Source organism: Mauremys mutica, chromosome 7 (assembly GCF_020497125.1).
Source record: "Mauremys mutica isolate MM-2020 ecotype Southern chromosome 7, ASM2049712v1, whole genome shotgun sequence".
Lineage (NCBI taxonomy): Eukaryota > Metazoa > Chordata > Testudines > Geoemydidae > Mauremys > Mauremys mutica.
The window spans coordinates 46,575,948-46,598,354 of NC_059078.1; the positions used below are offsets into that span (position 1 = coordinate 46,575,948).

At 39.6% G+C, this 22,407-nt stretch overlaps 1 protein-coding gene and 1 long non-coding RNA gene across 2 annotated transcripts in view; one reads left to right on the forward strand and one right to left on the reverse strand.

Annotated features, from left to right (window-relative positions):
- Positions 1–18,808, reverse strand: part of LOC123374879 — a 47,165-nt gene extending 28,357 nt beyond the window's left edge. The window contains exon 1 of the long non-coding RNA XR_006581233.1: positions 18,513–18,808. This is a non-coding gene — a long non-coding RNA (uncharacterized LOC123374879). The remainder of the gene's footprint in view (positions 1–18,512) is intronic.
- Positions 18,809–18,915: 107 nt separating this feature from the next.
- Positions 18,916–22,407, forward strand: part of DOCK3 (dedicator of cytokinesis 3) — a 641,328-nt gene continuing 637,836 nt past the window's right edge. The window contains exon 1 of the mRNA XM_045024316.1: positions 18,916–19,328. Within this exon, the coding sequence (XP_044880251.1) occupies positions 19,292–19,328 (37 nt within the window). The 5' untranslated portion in view covers positions 18,916–19,291. The remainder of the gene's footprint in view (positions 19,329–22,407) is intronic.

Genomic DNA, 22,407 nt, shown 5'->3' on the forward strand with positions numbered 1-22,407 from the left:
ATTAAATTATGAAAAGCAACTCTGGCATTTTTAAAGCTGTTGATGTTAAAAGTCAAAACATATAACCAGTCACTCATTTGTATCCACATCTGTTTCTGAACAAGATTGTGTAGCAGATCTAGCCTCTGATTTTTTTTCTTCTACATCAGCTTTCATGGCAAATGTGGAATTTAATTGAGTACAGGACCAAAGCCTCCACAAATCTTTTTATGGGAACTCCTTCCTGATGCTTCTCATGTCATGGAAGTGATATCTATAAACACAAACACTTATTCATCCTTAAATAAATCACACTTCTTTCTAGCCACGGGGATGATTCTCTGTCACTAATAATAAAGATCAGATTGCTTCCTTGAGGATTCCTTTGTATCTACTTATCTGTCCTCTTTATCAGACTCCTGAAGGCCATTTTTCATATAAATTAGCTCCTCACTGTCAAGCAGCAGAACCATAGAAAACTAGGACTCCTGAAATCCTGTAGGGTCCTCCCACTCTGCACTGCCAATTAGCTTGATATTTTTATCACTAACCTGATTTGGAACTAATTATAAATCAGTATTTTACCAATCTGTTTTCTGTGATAAATGCCCCAGTCAACTATTATTAGATCTGTTCCTAGGACAGCTAAGTAGCCTCACATCCACTCCAAGTCTTTGCTTTTCTTTATTACCTGTCCTGACCTTGAAGCTAGAGGGGAAAAAACACGCACATGCACACACACAAACAAAAACGAACTCAGGGCTGGCCAGAAGTCTTATGGGTTCTCCTCTATTCGTGGGTGTAGTGTCTGAGTGCTTTCTAGTAGTGCATTAAGTAATATGACTAGCATCACATACTTGTTCTCTCAGCCTCTCCCTCGGGGAGAAATGCATGCAGTGGATTGCTTTGATTTGGAAATTTGTTTTAGTGTGTGTGTTTATAAAATACACATTTTGCTAGTAAATCTGTGGCTACCTAGTACTTCATGGCCATCAAGCCCTATGGAATGCATGGTCATAAGTGGAGATAGAATGTATGTGCTTCTTTTTGCTCCAAAATCATAGACCCATGGCCATCAGAGACCTGTGGTTCCTTTTCCCACACCAAATGTAGAAGGTTCTCCCCAAGGGTCTGAGACCCAGGACAGTTAATACTCAGTCCTGTTCCAATGTCAAGTTTAAAATCTATCATCTCTTGACCCATCCAGTCTAACAATGGGAGCTTTATACCATTAGAAGGGGGAGTGTAATGGGGTTTACAGACCCCAAACTAAAGTTATAGGAATGCTGGAGTAATTTTGGGCCAAGAATGCCCCATCTCTGAGCAGCTGCTGGGCATGATCCTATGGAGGACCTGCTTAAAAAGGGAGCTCTGGCAGTCAGGTGGGGTAGGAGGGAAGAAGAGACTGGCTTCAAGAAGGCTGGCTATAGCTGCTCAGCCAGAGTGATTGACAGGGGAAGGACTGAGACTGTGAGTAAGACTCAGGTGCGGCCCTGACCCCTCCCCACTTCTCCCTGACAAGGAGTAACAAGTGAACTATGTGAGTGAGCTGGGGAATTTCCCCCTCGCTCCTACTCAGCTGGGAGTTGGGGTGATGAATTGTGACTTGGCTGACAGGCCTCCTGGACTGCCTGGAAGATCTATCCCGTGACACAGAGAGACTGTTTGGCCATAGCTTGACCACTAGACCTGCTGTCCCTCGACCAAAACCGACTACAGAGATTTCCAGTTGGCCAGTAATTAAAGCACTTGTTTCTAGCTTTGACAGTTCCTAAGATATCGAGCTTTATAGTCACAATATTTTCATATATAGAAAGGCTATTTTAGGTCACTATCAGTGTCCTGTACAACTGGACTTTGACTTCATAGGTGGAAGAATGCAAAAAAAATAGTCACCAAAATATCAGAGGGGTAGCCGTGTTAGTCTGGATCTGTAAAAGCAGCAAAGAGTCCTGTGGCACCTTATAGACTAACAGACGTATTGGAGCATGAGCTTTCGTGGGTGAAATGCTCCAATACGTCTGTTAGTCTATAAGGTGCCACAGGACTCTTTGTTGCTTTCACCAAAATACGTTTTTGAAGTCTTTCCAACATTTCTAAAATGGTTCCCCTGCAAAATGTGCATATTATTATTATTTGTATTACTGAAGTAACTAGCAGTCTCAGTCATGCACCAGGACCCCATTGTGCTAGGTGCTACACATACAATTTTTTAAAACGCCTCTTTTTAATAATATAACTATAACTATAACTATATATATATATATGCATATGCTTTTTTTCAATAACAAATGTAAATCTAAGTGAGGGTGATACTATACTTATATAATAATTCCTGGGTTCATCAAAGTTCAGGCCATAGAGCAGTGGCTTTCAACCTTTTTTTTTCTTCATTTGCAGACTCCTACAAAATTCTGAATGGCGGTGCGGACCCCTTTGGAAATCTTACAGGGTCCACAAACCACAGATTGAAAACCACAGCCATAGGGGGATGATTGTGATTATCTAGTTTGACCTCCTCCAAAACACAGGCCATAGAATATCCCCCAGTAATTCCTGCATCAAGTCCATAACGTCTGGTTCAGCTAAAGCATCGTTTTAGAAAAACATCCAAACTTGAGTTAGACTTCAAGTGATGCATAATTCACCACATCCCTTGGTAAATTGTTCCAGTGGTCCTCTTGGTTAAAAACTGTACTTTATTTCCAGTCTGAACGTGTCTCACTTCAACTTCCAGCCATTTGATCTTGTTGTGCCTTTGCCCACTAGATTAAAATGCTATTAGAAATCTCCCCATGTAGGTTCTGACACTCTGTGATCAAGTCATGCTTTAACCTCCTCTTTGTTAAAGCTAAATAGATTGAGCTTCTTAAATCTCTCCCAGTTAGAGAGATTTTTCAGACCTCAAATCATTCTTGTAGATCTTTTCTGAAGCATTTCCAAGTTTGTAGCATTCTTTTTGGAAGTGTGGAGACCAGAACTGGATACAGTATTCTACAGTATCAAAGGGATACCAATCTGTATGATAAGATTAGGTCTATGTAATTTTGTTTTTAAATAATTGATTATTTCCTATTTTCTTTTGAACTGGTCCAAGTTCTGGGTTGCTCTTGCTGAGACTTGCTCCATTATGAAGTTTACTCTGATCAGTTGTACAACTTGTTATGGTCCTGTTGGGTTCATTCATGCTCTCAGGATTGATTTCTTAGCCAGTGTTATCAATAATGAAGTTCTTAAAATGTTCATAATGCCAAGACTACACAATTGTGGCCTTTTAGGCACAACAATTTATATCGGGTCCTTTGCTATGTGATTACGTTTTATTGTAAATGCTTTGTTCTTTTTTACATATTTTGTCAAATAATCATTGAAAAATAATGCAACTATGGATTAGAAAGATCTCCGTTTGTATAATTTATTTCTGGAAACATAGTAGATGTGTCTTATAGCTTCAGAACACTGCTTTTGGCTACTTTCTGTTTTAATATCTTTATTTAGAAGGGTGATGATGCTTACAAAGTTCCCTTGTATGGTTTCACTTATATTTTACAGGCTGCTGATATCTCTTTTGCTCCTAGTGGGTCTTACTATCTACTTTCCAACAGGATGCATTTTTCATAGATCTTTGTTAGTATTTAAGTGCTTAAAATTGTAACTTCTGAAATAGAGATAATGCACCTAGAGCTTGTCTGAAATTCTTGTTTGTTATAGGTATGGGTAACATTTTTGCATATCACAATAACTTTTTAGGCCCAAACTTGCCAACATTTGAAATATAGAATCAAGTTACTCCTTGTCAAAAATAATTATATCTTCTTATTGACTGAATCCATGTAATTTTATATTGTTTTCTGAAATATTTTCTAATCTTGTGCTAGACCACAATGCACTTTCTATAACGGAATGGTCAATTGGTAAGCAAGAAAACTATTCACTCTAATCAAATAAAGTGATTATTGAAGTAACACACTTGGATACAAATTGTTCAATTCATATCCAAGTCCTACCCATTGGCTCCTGGGGCCAGTATATAATGTATTCTAGTTGGGTAGCCCAGAAGTACTTTAAAGCAGCTATGTCATAGAATATTAGGGTTGGAAGAGACCTCAGGAGGTCATCTAGTCCAACCTGCTGCTCAAAGCAGGACCAACACCAACTAAATCATCCCAGCCAAGGCTTTGTCAAGCCACGCCTTAAAAACCTCTAAGGATGGAGATTCCACCACCTCCCTAGGTAACCCATTCCAGTGCTTCACCACCCTCCTAGTGAAATAGTGTTTCCTAATATCCAACCTCCCCCACTGCAACTTGAGACCATTGCTTCTTGTTCTGTTATCTGCCACCACTGAGAACAGCCTAGCTCCATCCTCTTTAGAACCCCCCTTCAGGTAAATGTAAACAAAATTGTTTGTCTTAGTGACTGGCTGAACAAGAAGTAGGACTGAATGGACTTGTAAGCTCTAAGGTTTTACATCGTTTTGTTTCTGAGTGCAGTTATGTAAGAAAAAATTCTACATTTGTAAGTTGCACTTTCACGATACAGAGATTGCACTACAGTACTTGTATGAGGTGAACTGAAAAATACTATTTCTTTTGTTTATCATTTTACAGTACAAATATTTGTAATAAAAAACAAAGTGAGCACTGTACACTTTGTATTCTGTGTTGTAACTGAAATAAACATATTTGAAAATGTAGAAAAACATCCAAAAATATTTAATACATTTCAATTGGTATTCTATTGTTTAACAGTATGATTAAAACTGTGATTAATCATGATTATTTTAATCACAGTTAATTTTTGAGTTAATTGCATGAGGGAGTTAACTGTGATTGATAGACCTAGTTCTTTTTATTCACTAAATTCTAGTGCCATATAGTAAGTTTCTGTAACTCTCTCATAGCAGTTGGTAGGGATATTAACAGAAGTCTGTTTCTTCATTGTTTTCAACCAAGTAACTATTTTCTACAGCACCTCTGCAAATTGTGATAATAGACATGAACTCCAAACTAACCATTAAGGAGGAATAGCTCCTCTAGAGGTGAATGACAAAGTTTGACAGTTTGCAACATGGTTAAGTTTAGTGAAAGGTTACCTGACAGTTAAAATCCCTCCATTAGCTGCCCCCAGACAATTCCTATAGTAGCATCAAATCTTAAATCTCCCCTGAATTCTGTAATTGTGGATAATGCTCTGTAGATGGTGACAAGTAACAGCTGTTATGATTGGACTCAGGCTAATAAGGTCAAGCACTCGGAGAACAAAACAACATTTTGAACTTGCTACAGGGGCCAAGAGATTTAACAGACAAGGAAGAAATCACCATATTATTATGAGAACATAATGTCTAACTAGGAATGTTGAAATTTTCAATTTAAACAGCAAAATCTCTACTGCTTCCTTTATCTGGAATCCTTAATCATGCTATCCTACTAACTATAGGAAAGGAAAATTTCATTAAATATAGGGTGAGTTTCCTCTTTTGTAAAAGCAGCAAAGTCTCTTGTGGCACCTTATAGACTAACAGACGTTTGGGAGCATGAGCTTTCGTGGGTGAATACCCACTTTGTCGGATGCATGTAGTGGAAATTTCCAGGGGCAGGTATATATAAGCAAGCAAGAAGCAGGCTAGAGATAACTAGGTTAGTTCAATCAGGGAGGATGAGGCCCTCTTCTAGCAGCTGAGGTGTGAAAACCAAGAGAGGAGAAACTGGTTTTGTAGTTGGCAAGCCATTCACAGTCTTTGTTTAATCCTGAGCTGATGGTGTCAAATTCACAGATGAACTGAAGCTCAGCAGTTTCTCTCTGAAGTCTGGTCCTGAAGTTTTTTTGCTGCAGGATGGCCATCTTAAGATCTGCTATTGTGTGGCCAGGGAGGTTGAAGTGTTCTCCTACAGGTTTTTGTATATTGCCATTCCTAATATCTGATTTATGTCCATTTATCCTTTTCCGTAGAGACTGTCCAGTTTGGCCGATGTACATAGCAGACAGGCATTGCTGGCATATGATGGCGTATATTACATTGGTGGACGTGCAGGTGAATGAGCCGGTGATGGTGTGGCTGATCTGGTTAGGTCCTGTGATGGTGTCGCTGGTGTAGATATGTGGGCAGAGTTGGCATCGAGGTTTGTTGCATGGATTGGTTCCTGAGTTAGAGTTATTATGGTGCAGTGTGCAGTTACTGGTGAGAATATGCTTCAGGTTGGCAGGTTGTCTGGGGGCGAGGACTGGCCTGCCACCCAAGGCCTGTGAAAGTGTGGGATCATTGTCCAGGATGGGTTGTAGATCCCTGATGATGCGTTGGAGGGGTTTTAGCTGGGGACTGTATGTGATGGCCAGTGGAGTCCTGTTAGTTTCTTTCTTGGGTTTGTCCTGCAGTAGGAGGCTTCTGGGTACACGTCTGGCTCTGTTGATCTGTTTCCTTATTTCCTCGTGCGGGTATTGTAGTTTTGAGAATGCTTGATGGAGATTTTGTAGGTGTTGGTCTCTGTCTGAGGGGTTAGAGCAGATACGGTTGTACCTCAGTGCTTGGCTGTAGACAATGGATCGTGTGGTGTGCCCGGGATGGAAGCTGGAGGCATGAAGGTAGGCATAGTGGTCGGTAGGTTTTCGGTATAAGGTAGTGTTAATGTGACCATCACTTATTTGCACTAAAGTGCGCTTTATGTCTGGGGAGAACCTCTTCTGTTGAGGCAAGGGACTTTTTTAATGGTCTGCTCTTGGAGGGTGATGGATCATTTCCAGAGGGCTTCATAGCAAACTAGTTGCTTCTGATCGACCATTTTTGTTTGTTTTTCATCATCAATTAGGTGGCTCCCTGTCATCTTCTTCCTTTGTTTCATTGTCACAGGTCTTCTTGGCTTTTTGGATGATGTGCAATAGATGAAACAAGGGCAAACTGCTGGAACCTATGGTGGATATTCAGGGCTGAAGGTAACTGACTACACATAAAGAATTCTTAAGATTTTATTAGAAGATTCTGTTTGAGAAAAAAGGTTTTTTCCCCTTTAATATAGCATATGCAATATCTTGGACAGTAGATTCTCCCCCCCCCATTTTTGCCCCCAGGGATTGATTCAAGCATTTCCCGTCATGAAGAAATTTGTTATTATTGTAGAGAAATAATTCTAATTTTCACTGAGCTGTCTGCATCCATGGCAGCCAAACAGCATATTGAGATGACTGCTTGAGTTTGCACCAGTGTTGCTCACTGAGTTTCTGAATGTTCTGGGAGAAATTAATACTGCATCCCATATTTTGAACCCATCTACCCCTTGGCTGGAGAAAACTATCAGGATTTGTTAGCTAGTGGAGATTGTCAACAACCCCTTTAAGGAGGGCAGAGTACTGAGCACTCTTAAGAACGTGTGTATGAGCTTTTCTCAAGAAAACATCATTTCATGACTATAATTTAGCCAACTATAGACCAATATTTAATCTTATACTTTTGAATAAGAACATAGAGCGAAGGCAATAATGGTGAGACAATTCTGAGTATCTAGATGTGTTAGCTGGCCTTGTCAATCTGGTTTTATATTAAATTTTAGCATTGAGACTGCACTCATTGATTATCTTGTCCTGATGATAGACGAAGATGAGGTGTCCATGTTATGATTGTTAGGTCAATCATCTGCCTTTGATAATGTTTTTCGTGTGCCTTTGACGCTGTTGGTCACAATGTGACTCACTTGTAGAGCTGAGCACGAGTAGATGGGATTGTCTTCTAGAGGCTTCATCTTTTTCTCTCAGATTCCAAAGGATAGTTTAAGGTAATTGCTGCTGTGTCCTGTGGGTTCTTTTGTGTTATGTTCCACAAGGTTTTACTTATCTTCCCTATTGTGAACATAGGATCATTAGGAAGGTTACTGAGGAGGCACAAATTGAGGTTCTTTCGATATGATAATATTGCTGTATGCTATCTTTCCATTTCAACTGACTCTAAGGGTGCAGCTGAGTTTCTTCCTCAGTGTCTGTTGGTGATTGGGCATGGATGAGAGCAAACTGGCTGAAGCTCAATCCAGAGAAGACTGAATGGTGTTGGCAGGTTGGGAGAAAAAAACTAGGAGATATGGTAAAGGTTAGATTGGCTCTTCTTACTGAAGATGTGTGACCAATTTTTCACTCAAGCTTTCAATTTGTGGGTCTTGTTAAGTCTCACATCTGTAGCAGGATGGTCATAAAGCAGCAGGATAAGATGTGTTTTTTTCCTATCTGCATCTGGTCAAGTATTTTACTCTTTTTCTTTGATACAGATCTTATTACTGCCATCCAAGATTCTTTCACTTCAAGATTAAACTATTCTAATGTCGTTTATATTGGACTACACCTTAAATCAGCTCTGGAAACTGAAGGTGGTATAAAAGGCAGTGGTCTACTTGTTCAGTATCTAGGTCTGAGCATGATACTACTGCCCAGCAACCTGTGTTGGCTAGCTAGTAGGATTCCAGGTGGGGCTTACATTTTCTTACTTTCTTCATTTTAAATTACAAACATAGTGTTATTTCTATTACATTTTTATGTGTTCATATCAGGTATGTATTGTCTGGTTTTACTTTGATAAGTACTTATCTCTGCACCTATTTCAAAAAAAAAAAGAGGGTTTTAAATTTAAACCCAGAGTCTTTTTGCTTGTCACGTTTTGTGTCTAAAATGTCTCATAAAATCTGTGACTAATATAATAAATATAATAACTCTGGTTGAATACAGTAGGTCACTGGTAACAGCATAACAGAGAAGGAACAGTGTGCAAACATTACATCATCATAATATAAATGTCACAGTTCTTCATATAGGATAATTTACTAGAGCACACCAGCACCATGGATAGCTCCTTGCCATTTATTCTCTCTCTTTGAAGACAGTGGGTGAAGTATGCTGTATTTTGGAGGGATTTGTGCAAGCAACATAGCTTTGTTCTGATCTACTGTATGCCTTACAAAATGGATGGTGCCCAAACATTTACTGCACCAGCTAGGATAAGGAAGAATTCTTCTAAAAATAACTACCATGGAATATTTAATTTGATAGTAAGGGTGCTGTGACTAACCCATGGAATAGAGAGGCTGTGAGATAAGGGACAGCACAATAATAGGAAGGTATTTTTGTTTGACCTTTAAACCAATGCAAAATGAAATAAATTTGCTGCATCCTTGTTGTACAGCTGAACATTAATAAAGGTATATAATAAATGTTATTCTACAGCCACTAGTTCCAGGAGGTGTATTGGTTCACTGTGGGGGGAAAAAACCTAACATTCAATTTTCCGTGAAACAAGGCAATAGCATTAGAGAAAGCACTTTTAGAAATGAATTACTCTGTTAAATTGTAGACAGTTATGCTAGAAATGGCCTAAGTGATTACTAGTGTCAATTAAGACAAGCTCTGGAATGCTAACCTGGTTGCATTTTCAGATGCAATGAAACCAGCTCTCAAAGATTTGATTCAAATGGAACAAAATTAATGGAATGAAAGGAAATATATCCTTTCAAGAAAATAAATAAGTACACATGGTAAAAAGTAAACCAGATCAAAAAAAGATTTCTGAACTCTGCCACTTGAAAGAAACTAAATGCTAACAGTTTGCCATGATCTCTCCAGAATGCAGAAAATCCCTCATATCCTAAAACATTACAAGAAATAAAAAGAAAATAGTATCCATTTGTCAGAAAATTGCTAATTAATCTTTTATGATTTCTCTTATCATCACCAAGCAACCTGCTGCAGTAAGAACTCTACAGTTCCTATCAGAGGAAAAGCAAAAATAAAGTCAGAGTAGCATTTCCCAGAATTTCTCCATTATTTATGGAACACACATGAAAATTCAGAGGAATCTTCTTTGGTAGTACCGGTAATTGGAGAACAAAATATTCTAAATTTCTTAGTATCATAAAAATGTATTTGTTTAGTGTAATCCTTGATATTTTTCAAATCAACATCTAAAAGACCAAAGAATCCTAGGCTATACCATGAATTTATTATTCTTGTATTTGATTATGTTCTCTCTGTATTAAAGTATTAAACTGAAATAATTTTAAATTTGTAATTTAATGTAATGCTCATAAAAGCGAAGAGTGGATAGCCCTCATTTGATCCAGACATAGGAGAAGCAAACATCATGCAAACTTTCCACAAACAGCTGTGCCAAGGCACCCCAAGCTTGACCCATAACAGCTCTTCCTATCTGAGTCCTGATCCTCTCTCATTTTAATTTATTTTCATTGGAGATAAATTTTATTACATGATGACAAAAATAACATTGCAAATATAGTACATGAATTTTTTGATATTTGAATATAGTTATCTTAGTTTTATTTTTTTTTAAATTCATCTTCCAATGTAGTGTTGAAATTCAACTATATAGTGCTTTCCCAAAAATTAAAAAATAAAGAATAAAAACCAACAAAACACTCAGCTATTTTAAACTTCAGTTAGAACCATTTTTATTCTGACACTCACTTGGTATAAAAGTGAGAATTGTGTTGCTAGATGAATATTGGTATTTTTACAAAATGATTATTTTAATCTAGGTATTTTGAGGACTTCTGAGAGCCCCTCTTCTTTTTCATTTGGGTGAAACATGGAAAGTTTGAGCTATTTCCAGCTGTATCTCCCCCCACTTGAATCATGGGACTGGAGTGCTCCCACATAAAACCCCTGATCAGAAGGCGCATATGATGGTAGAGTCATGTGACTTCTATAGGAGGTGGCTGCCTTTCTCACCTTAAGAGACCAGAGTTTGGATGTAAGTGTGAATAGGGGTCAACTTTATCACTGTGCCACAGTGCCAGTTAGATTTTAAGCTGAAAACTAATAAACTAGATTTATCAATTTGATAAGTATTATAATCAATATTTGAATGGATTTAATTAGGATAATTTATTTTTATTGAGTCCAGAGAGCGCTAGCTTATTAATTTTAGCACTAGGTTCTTTTCAGGTCTACTTTTACCTTGGACAGTATTTCTTAGATCAAGACATTTGGCTATTCTTAACTAATCAACAACTTACTAACTCACCCAGAACAATCAACAGTTCATCAATCAAATGTAGATACAACCAACTTTCTAGGCATGTACTGAACAGAAAATATACATATAATCTTGTAAGCAATTAACACAGGTCAGTGCCGGGGCCCAGCAGCTATGCCAAGGAACACTACAAATCTCCAAGATTTCTTGTAACATTTACTTACAATCTTCAGATATCAATTCTTTAGTAGCTCTAATATATTTATTACTCTTCCAGTAATTCTCCAATGAGAAAGGATGCATATGTCTATTTTAATGGCATGTTACAAAAGGGAGTAGTTTAAAATATCAAGAGAAATTGCTTAAAGTTATTGGCTAAGTCTCTCTTAGGCCAATTTGCTTGGGTGTATAAAGAAGAAACATTAGTTGGTTAAAATCCAAAGTATGGTTATTTGAGGTCTCACCTGAAACAGTAGACTCAACAAGATAACTCTTAGTTATTTATATTAAAGAACATGAAGAAAAATACAATATCTGAAATGAAATTTCTCCACTGCTTCTTCTGTCTTATTAACCCTGGAAGAAGGGAGAGCTATCCATGAGGCTGGTCTAAGTGTCTGATAGCACTTCTGGATTCTGAAGCTTATTTGTGTGTTCAGTTAACTCTTTTCTTAGTACTGTACCCTGGAGGAGGGGAGAACCATGCGGGTTCAGTTAGTTCTGGGGTCCCACATGGTGACCTCAGTTTTACATACCTTGCTTGGGAGTTTGTCAGAGAGGGGCCACCTTCTTGTTTTTATCAGACACTTATCAACTCAATGCTCAGATTTCCTCTCTCTCTTTCTCTGCTGCTCTTGTTGATATACAACAAATTTCTTCAATCCTTTTCTTAGTCAGGGATTTTTTATGTTTGTTTAATTTCAAGGATTGTATTTCAGTGAAAGCCCTGGACTATGAACTGGAATATCACTTTTTAAGCAATTTCTTTCAATATTTCCCAGTTATACCCCAGTTATGTGCTTATATCTTTCAACATTCCTTTTTTCCTTCTTGTGTTGTACCATTCATTCCACTTCTGTAGTGCATCAATCATTTAGAATTAAAACAAAAATCCCTTAAATTTCCTCTCAATTTAGTTGACGTAGTCTGTGCATTGTTTGGTTATATCTCTTACTTTTCTTTTCACATGGTTACGGATTAAATAGAACATGACATACATAGATATGGGTTATCTGATTCATAAGGCAGAGAAATTTACGGCTTCTAATTTGGGATGAAAGTTATACTGAAGGAACAAAACAGATTATTCACATATGGAAAGATGGTGCTTTTGATTCAGAAAGCAAACACATGTAGTTTCACATTTGTGGTGAAAGCTAGTTGGTTTGGACTTCTTAATTTTCCAGTTCCCACAGTAAGTTATTTCTAGTTGGTTTAACTCCTACAGTTTCTTTACTCATATCTGGTGCTTGGTTAACACATACACTCTGCACAGGAAAAAAGGGCAGTTATTGTTGTCTGTCACCCTGTAGCTAGACCAAACAAGAGATGGAATTTTCATCCGCGAGTAAATTATGAGTCTTTGGTCTGAGGATCTAACAATAGTTTGAAGACTCCTTCTCAAGCTTTCCCTTCCTGGGGAATGTATACTTCAACTTCAGTTTAACTGATATTCCCCAGACAAGATGACCCACCCTGTTGGACGTGAATATTGGTTCCCAATGCCTTTAGCTCCAACAAGAAGCTAGTTTTGGATAATGCATAAGGGTGTGTGGTTATAATGTTAGCTGACACAGATAGATGGTTTCCTGATGAAAAGGGGCAGAAAGAAAACTATAGTTGTTAAATTTTTCAGGGCATATTTGACATCTATATTTCTTATGGGGGAAAAGGTCAGGGAAAAGGCTTGTCTGTGAAGGGCTTAGCCAGAGGAGGCCTAGGAAGATATGTGTAGAGGAGCTGAAGAAGTTCTGTGGTAAAGACCTAAGATAAAAGGCAACCTAAGCAATGTCAGAAGTAGCTCTGATAGAACAATGACGTGGATGAGCATAGAGCAGATGGCTATTTCACTAGTTAGGGCCTTAAAGGGAGGGTCCGAGCTACCTTGGATCTTTTCGCAATGTCCGCTGAGTAGACAACTTTCTTACCAAAGGTGATGGATTGATTGCAGTCCTAGGGTGAAGTCTGTGAGGAGCACCTGTAGTAAGAGGAGAAAGACTACTGTGTATCGATTCAGTAAGAGCTGAGGAATTCTTTTTAAACATGGGGAAAAGAGCTAAAGTAGGGGTTCTCAAACTGGGGGTCGGGACCCCTCAGGGGGTGATGAGGTTATTACATGGGGGGGTCGCGAGCTGTCAGCCTCCACCCCAAATCCTACTTTGCCTCCAGCATTTATAATGATGTTAAATATAAAAAAAGTTGTTTTTAATTTATAAGGGGGTCACATTCAGAGGCTTGCTATATGAAAGGGGTCACCAGAACAAAAGTTTGAGAACCACTGGGCTAAAGGATTACTTCAGCACAGGGAAGGGCTATGGGGAGTAGCATTCCCTGAAGCTGGGACAATGGCCTAGCCATTGAAACATGGTTAACAGATTCATAGATTCCAAGGCCAGAAAGGATCATTGTGATCATCTAGTCTGACCTCCTGTATAACAAATACCATAGAACTTCCCCAGAATAATTCCTAGAGCATTTCATTTAGAAAAACATACAATCTTGATTTAAAAATTGTCAGTGATGAAAAATCCACATCAACCCTTGGAAAGTTGTTCCAACGGTTAATTACCCTTACAGTTAAAAATGTATGCCTTAGTTCATCTGAGTTTGTCTAGCTTCAACTTGAAGAGCCTCTGCATTTAGAGGCCAAGGGGAAAACCTCTGTCACAAAAGGGAGAATACTTTGGGCATGAAGATGACCACTGTGGCTGTGAAAAAGAGTGGACTTGTTTGGTTTATTTACTGAGATCCTTTAATTTCCCCTGGAAGGGGAGATTTATGATTTAGCTGGAGAACCAAGTTGCTTCAACAGACCAGACCAGCCTATCAATAGGGAGAGACTGTGTACTTGAAGGGAAACAGAGATACAGAGTGTGGGAAACTGAGGCATGGACAACTAGCTTATTCCATTCTGGGATCTGAATTATAGGAGAGAAACAAAATCCACCCCTTGTTTACTATGTTAGCAGGGGGTAGGCCAGTAGCAGCTGGTCTTGAACACAGACTTTAATCACTGATGCCTCCATTTAGTATCACCACCAACCCTAAGGACTGAAGGGACAAAGGAGAAAGTCAAAAGTATATGTGCCGTTCCCAGGCATATGGAAGTGGAAGGGGCAATAGTGATAAGTATCCCAAGATACCTGAGGACTGAGAGGATGAGGAGACATCTGATTGTGGGATTGTGCAAGAATAACTCAGTGCCAGCTGCCTGCACTGTCTGATCCCCACATGTCTTTTGAGGAGTATCTGAAGTGACCATTCAGCTCTTTTCTCCTCCTGGCTCTTTGATCTATGTACAGGAGGACATTTTTGCAAGTCTTTCCTTTCCCAGCCTCCTATCTCCCAGATCATGTGTATACTATGAAAAAGCATTATGCTGTAAAATGTGCTAACTAATGCATTTTAACTAAAACAACGTTCAACATGATTTAACACTATGTATACACAGGGACAGTTGTGTTTAAAATAGACCCTAAGTTAAACATGACCAATGAACATTTTAAACACAACTATACCTGTCTACCATTGTCATGTTTAATATTGTGTTTGTTAAACATTTTTTTTTCTAACATGTGTTTTCCCAGTGTAAATAGGCATCAGTGTGGGGGATTTGGCATTCCTTCTTTAGTTTGTGAGACCGAGGTCTGAGGAAAAAGACTTGCAATGCTGCTTCCTAGACAATGGCAGCTCAAAGGGTCACTGTGAGGGGAGATAAGGTTGATGATCTGCCAGTACAGCCAGTATCTGGAATCCATGAAGCCCACCCTCAACCATTTAGATTTAGGGGCCCTAGATATTCAAGGAAAATCTTATCTTTCATTTTGATTTCTAAAATAAATTTCCAGAATCTTTCCTTGCCAAGACCCTCTAAAACATAAAAATCTACACTGACAATAGAGATGGAATGAACAAGCACGCAATCCTTATATAAAATAAATCTTACATTTGGGGTGTATCAAAGAATCATTGTGCTATACCTATGCATAGTGGTGTGATCATCATGATTAGACAGTCAATTACATTTGGAGGGAGGAGAAGAGGCACAACATTGTTCTGCAGGCCTGCCCAAAAGTGCTAAAGTTGGCTCTATTTGCAAGGCTACCATATGTTGCTCTGGGCTTCCTTTGTTGCATATGGCTGACCCTAAGCTCCTTCTTCCTCCCCAGTGGACTAGCTCCTGTGGCTCCTTCACAGGACAAGATATATATTTAGCATTGGTAAGAATGTTTGTTAAAGAAATCAGGATTTGTGTTGGGCTGGTAGAGGACTCATTCAGTTTGTGGATGCACATCAATGAAACAGGAGTAAATACATCTGATAACTTTAAATTATGTAAAATTGCATTCCATCTACTATATTGTAGAGGATAGTGATTTGTTAATTAGGATATCTGCCCCTCATGTCACTCTTTGGGAAGTACAAATGTACTAACTAACAAGATAACTGTATCTGAGGAGATAATTGGGGATTAAATATCTAATCTGTAGAATGTTGCAAATAAATCTTAAAATGTTTCAATACTTAAAGAATGACTGGAACTGCTGATACTACCGTTTTATATAATGGTCAAATATACAAATGACCAGTCGGTCTTTAAAACAAAATATTTTGGTCCTCTGAAGGCTTTGTCTGTCCCCACTTCTAATTACTAGCCCCACCATCTCTTTAGAGTTTATTTTAATTTAATCTTGTGTGGTGTTATATACCCTCAGTCTGTATTGTCTTCAGTGGATGAGGGTGCTCAGAAGCATATAGCATCATCATCCTGTTGAGTTCTTCCTCAAAGAGGAGCAGCACTAGGGCTGTGAGGAGAAGCATTTCTTATCTCTGTAAAGAACAGGGCACTTAGGAGAGGGCTAGGAAGAATCCCTGAGAGCAGAGCGTAGAGAGATGGCCGTAGCAGAGGGACTGTCTCTTGTCTTTAGAAAGTTTAGGATAAGTAAAATGTCTAATATTTAAAATTCAGCTGGTACAGATAAAGGTAAGAGAATAAGTAAAATGTCTAATATTTAAAATTCAGCTGGTACAGATAAAGGTAAGAGATTAAGTGTTATATTACGAATGTTAAAGTGAATAGAAAAATCCTAAAAGCTAGTAGCATCCTAGCTATAACAACAAAAATCTCAAGATTTCTCAATTTTTGTTACTACTAAAAGCTACTCTTGTATGCTATGAGAGTTCTTAGGAAGATAAATAACAAAACGAATGCAAAATATGTATGCTTACATTTATGTGTAGAGTAAAGTATGATAAAATAACTGTAGTTTTCTAAATCACGAATGTAAGAACACATGCCTGCATATTGGCATTGTATTTGTACTCTTATAAAATGCTGTCAGTACATCATCAATGTTGAAAATTTAGTTGCACAAACGTCAGAAAATTTATAATGAAGGTTTCCACGGCAACCTCAGCTCAGTAGCTCAATTCAGCAACCTTTATTATTTAATTACATAATCGCAGAACACATATTTAGTAAAACAAAATGTTATATTACAAAAGTACTATGTAACAATAAATTGGATATTACGCATCTTATTGACAGATTTTCCGGAAGAGCTGTACAAAAAGAGCAGTCCTCTTCAATTATATTAGGGACAGTATGTATTGAAAAAAATAGCTAAATTATCAGGAAATTGAACTGATAAACCCAATACCAAACTTATTGAAATCCTAGGAAACATCTAGAATGACACATCCTTCAACTTCAAAGGCTCTGTGAAGAATTCATATCTGATCCCTTGACATCAGAGGTTAAGTAGAAGTCATAGGTGAAGTCTAACACTTAATACAAACGATAGATAACTACTTTTCCAATGATATGCATAAACACCGGTTACTTCTAGTTAGAAACTTGTCAAACTGTTCATAATCGCCACATTACAGGATTTTATAACTTTCAGAAGAATGTCACATTAGCTAGTGTTAGATGAATATATTGTGAAAGCCCCTATTGTAATGCATATGTAAATTTCCAATACAACTACAATCTCAGGCTTAATGGTGCAACAACCACATTTATTTTTTTAAAGAAAAACAGACTGGAGAAATAATGATTTTCAATAAATACTCATCAAACAATGCAAAAATTACAGTAAAATCTGCCTTAGAGACCACCTCTGAAGAGAGACCCCCGTCACGACCAACTACTTGCAGAGGCCACAGAACACAGCTGCTCTCTTGTCTGCAAACTTTTGAAGAGAGACCACCTCTTACAAGAGACCACTTTTGCTAACTCCCATGCATGGTAACTTTTGGCAGGTTTTACTGTACTTGGAAAACTTTCCACTAGCCCCTGGGCTAAAAATCTTTGAAGTTCCAGCCTGAAAAGTCTCTTATTGAGAATAGGAGTGCAAAACAGAAATACTGTTTTAATTTGTGAAGCCACTGAATAGAGTGGAATATCAATGTTAAAGTTCGTATCAGGAGAATAATAATCCAAATTGTTAGTTTTTTTTCCTCATGTAATCTGTATTAGGCATTTGTACCAGGATTGAAGTACTGAATATGAATTTGAACTTAACTCCTATGATTCCTGCATGCTCAAAGAGTATGTTCTCTAGACCACGAATATACATATGGTACTCACTGTACCATGCAAACATTCTATAGTATATGACCTTAGGGGACTGAAATTCCTACACTTCTGGGAGCAACAAGTTTGAATCCTAGTAGTCATCTTGGTTATTCTACTAAAGTAGATACATTGAATACGATGAAGTTTACTGTGAAGTTTTTCAGATGAGATATAAACAAAAATCTAAGATTCTGAATAACCCTCTTATTCTTTTAAGTAAGCATTTGTCTTTCTGTGTGTGGCCAAAATTCCATTCATTGTGCGTCCTGTCTGCTGTTCATTTGCCAGATACCTGCAATCTGAGGGAGCTTTTATTATGGATTTAGTTGGGGAAGCACTTTGAGATGCTTTAAGAAGAAATCAGCAATATAAATGTGAGTTAATAAAGGCCATATAGTGTATGTGCCCATTAAAGTGTCATAAACTGAAGATTAGAGCAAGGGTTGGTTTATCACTTCACAGTTAGTTGAGGTACACACTTGTGTACAACTTCTCCCAGATAGTACTGGTGGAAGAGATCCGGTTAACTACACAGCATGGACAACCGCAACACTTATTATCCAACAACTTCGGTGTAATAGTGACTCTCTCTCTCACACTCACACACACACACACACTGCTGTAGATTAAACAATAGCTTTGTTTACAAACAAAATGTCAAAGTTTACAAATTCAAATTACATGAGGTAGACAGCTCTAATATCTGTGCTCCCCACTAGCTGGCAGAGCCCTCGTTCAAAAGAGGAAGAAGGAAAAATAAAAACTCACAGCTCTAGTTGTTTTGAAATGGCCCAGTGATTTCTGCAGGTGGCTGTTCACAAAGGCGGCTGCTGGTGGGGGTAACATGTTGGCACTCCCAAACCTGCCGTTTTCGCTGTTTCCAGGTCTTGCGGTTTGTTTTAGCAGGAGAGGTGAGATAGAGGGGGTGTGGCTTTTCTTCATGCAGCCCCAGCTCCTGGAGGCATTTTTCCTTATTTTTCCCTCAGAATCTGCTGTGGCGCAGAACCCCTAACGCCTCGCGCGTGTGCCCCCATTTCCTGCCCTTTTCGTTCCCCTCTGCGGGTACCGTGCGGCCCCGGGACCAGGGAGCGCAGGAAGGTGTCTGCGCATGCGCGCGATGTGGAAGGTGGGCGGGCGGCGGCAGTAGCGCCAGTCCTTCGGCGACGACGACGACAGTGAAGAGGCTGGAGCTCATCCCAGAGTGATCTAAGGGAGGGAAGTGGGGACCCCTGCAGCCGAGGGGTTGGACTGTGAGAGGCCGAGAGCCGCCGGTACCATCCCCGTCACCCGGGGCCATTGGCAGTTCCGCGCTGGGTGCTGCCGAGCGCTGAGGGATTCGGCACCTGCCGCGGCGGCTCCCCGGAGAGTGCCCCCCCCCCGCACCTGCGCCTGGTCCAAGTGAGAGCGAGGAGGAAACGTTGCCGTGCTCGGGGGCTGTGCGGAGCAGCGGCCCCCCCTGTCAGCTGGGGAAACCGCCTCCGCTCCATGAGCAGGGCTCGGCTGCTGCGCTCCGTGAGGGGGGAACCGCGGCCGCCGCCGGCACCAGCATGTGGACCCCGACCGAGGAGGAGAAATACGGCGTAGGTAGGTGCCAACCCCCTCTTCCCTTCCCACTGGTAGCACGGCGACCCCCTTTTACTGCCTCAGCGGGCTGGGGAGCTGCCTCCTCCGCACTGGGTGTGGGTCTGTATCCCGAGCTGACCTCTCGCGGTCCGGTGGGGGGGGGGGCTGCCCCTCCTCTGAGCAGCCCTAGCCCTTGTGTCGCGGGCGGGCGTTGTACAACGAACCCAAACTTGCTGTAGCGGGAAGGGTCGTAGTGGGCCGGGGGTGGAGGAATGCGGGGGTGGGGCTGTTGCTGCTGGATGGCAGCGGTCGTCTCTCCGCCTTTTGAAAACAGTAACGTGTGCAGCAATGTTCGCATCCCACTGTTCCCAACTGCACCACAGGCCTGAGCATCCCCCAACCCCCATCGCCTTGCAGGTACAGTAGGAAATGAAGGAGGGCCATGTTATGGGGCTGGCCCCATCTCCCATGTACGTTGAAGGGCTGCCCGATAAAAATAACATGAACATCATGAGGTCTGTGTGTGGGGTGAAACATCTGCTTGGGACTTTAGTCCTTTCGGATTTTCGAGCCTGGAGTCCACTGTTTATATTAATTGGAAATCCAATTGAACTGTGCATGCTTGTTTTGTGTGTGTTTCTTTTTGAGATGGTAAGGGAGTGGAAGGAGAGGAGTAGGCTTCCAGGGTCCACTTATAGGTTCTCTTTGCGGAAATAATCAGTAAACTATTGTCTCAACCTTAATCTACTTAACTGCTATTCCTTTTTCTCTCTATTTTAATCTGTGGTCTGTGGTGTTCTTGTTTATATGATTGAGTTTAGAGAAAGGGAATGATCATGATGGTATGTCATTAGGGGGCGCCAGCGATGCACCTGCTCTGAGTGCTGGTATCCTTCCAGGAAAAGAGACACAAGATGTAACATATAGATAAATGTTAAAACCTGGTACTGTACTAAGCCCTGGCTATGATATTGAAAACTGATGAGCATTTTTGGATTCTGGCAGCACTTTACACTAGTAACCCAGAGTTACTGGAAAAACCAAAACGACCCCCCCTTTTAATGGTGAAACTAAGTAGTATGGTGTTATGTATAATATGAAGGGAGTGTATATATACTTAGGTGACCATTTGTTCCATTTCAAAATTTGTAAAAAATTCACATCTTGTGTAATATCCCTGAAAATGTTTGTAAAAATACATTATACTTTCTGCTAACATTGATTATTTTTCCTGGGTGTTAATAGTAGATGTGGTTTTGATCAGATGCCATAATGCACATGTAGTAACAAATACTTGTAATAGTCAACATTCATTATATTTTTACAGACATGTCTTGTTTCTTGTAAACTTGGTATATTTTAAATACTTTTTATCAACACTTGATATTTTATGGTGAAAATTGGTATCTCTAGGATCTGGGAAAACCTCACCTTCTGAAGTGACAGTTCACTTCTGCTCAATTATAAAATTAAAATGTTAATGATTTAGAGCATTTTTTGAGGGGTGTAGAGGACCAGTAACATGACAAAGTATTCTCAATTAATTTGTCGTGTGATGCAGCTGTGTAGTAGTTTTATTACAGCTAGATTTATACATGTGGTAAAAACAAATTTTATTTGCTTAGAACTTATTAATGTATAGACACATAAGGAATGTAGTTTTATCAGAAATGCAATTAAATGTGGTGTATGTTACTACCAGAGATACATGTATTAAATGTAAAAACCTATGATAATACATGTAATAAGGCTGTACATTTACTACTACTACTAATTTAATTAAAAAACCCAGGGGAAAGTTCAGTTTACATACCTGCAGCAGTATTGTTACCAGAGTGTGTATACTGTGTAAAATACAGATTTTAACCTCTGAAAAGAGCCTATATTGTAATCAGTAATATTATATATGGTTTTTGTGTTGAGAATCTCAAGTAAATCTTCTGATATGTTTAACTTCATATTAGCAACTGTAATGTTGTATTAAAGCAAGCTTTTTGTATTTGAAGTTTATATATAAAAAATTGTATACCGGGGTACCATGTTTGTTTGTTTGTTGGTGTTTTTTGGGTAACTGTTTAACTTTGCTTTAAATTGACTGTAGATGCAGGAAAATCCCAGCTGAAGAACTCTGAAGTTTGACAATGTGGCAATAATGTCACTAAAACCTTTTTTTACTCTGATGTGAAAGTGAATTTTTAATCATTTTCTTGAATTCTCATTCTATCCCATTTAGAAACTGATTCTTCCTCACTGTGGACTAACAGCACATGAAGTTTGATGGTTTTAATATTGTCTCTTTTGAGTGTTGTACGTAGTCATGGTGATCTTTGGGGGAAAAAAAAGAGCATTCTGCCTTAACTCAAAAGCAACTGTATTGATTTTGCTTAATCTGAGGCAGAGAGGGATCACTCTTGGACTCTAAACAAGCCTGGAAAAGTTCACCTAAAGTGAGAAATGAGTAAGTGACAACAAGGGGGATATAATTAAAGTTTCTGGAGTCTTGGACATCTTCCTGTAACACCTTGTGACAGGGTTGGACCAGATGGCTACAGGAGAGAGATCGTTTTGAGTACCACTGCTAAAAGCCTCCCCCCCCCAAGCCTAGGGAGGGGCTACTAAACCCAGAACCCAACTGAGTTCGGGGGACAACAAATGCAATAACAGGAACAGGTGTGAGAGTCAAAGGGCCAAAACTAGGGAACCAGAAGGGCACACCGAGCAGAGCGCCCCGGACAGCACCCACTGCTCCTCGAAAGCATCGAGAGAGCTGGCGGATGCTACCCAGATGAACTCTGCCTGGATACGTGAATGGATAAATGAACAAAAAACAGCCCGACAGTCGCAGGGCTCCCCCTCTGCCAACCTCCTCTCCCTGGTGTTACTCCTGACCGCCCTGGCCAGGAAGAGGTTGACGAGGTGGTCCTGCAACTTTGTGGAGCCTCGAATCGGGTGTGCATAAATAAACACGTGTGGGGAAAAGTGCAGCCAGAACCTCAATAAGAGGTTCTGGAGGAGCTGGAAGAGGGGCTGCAGCCTGGCACACTGAAGATACGCATGTGCCAAGGTCTCCTTCACGCCACAAAGGGACTAGTTTCAGGGA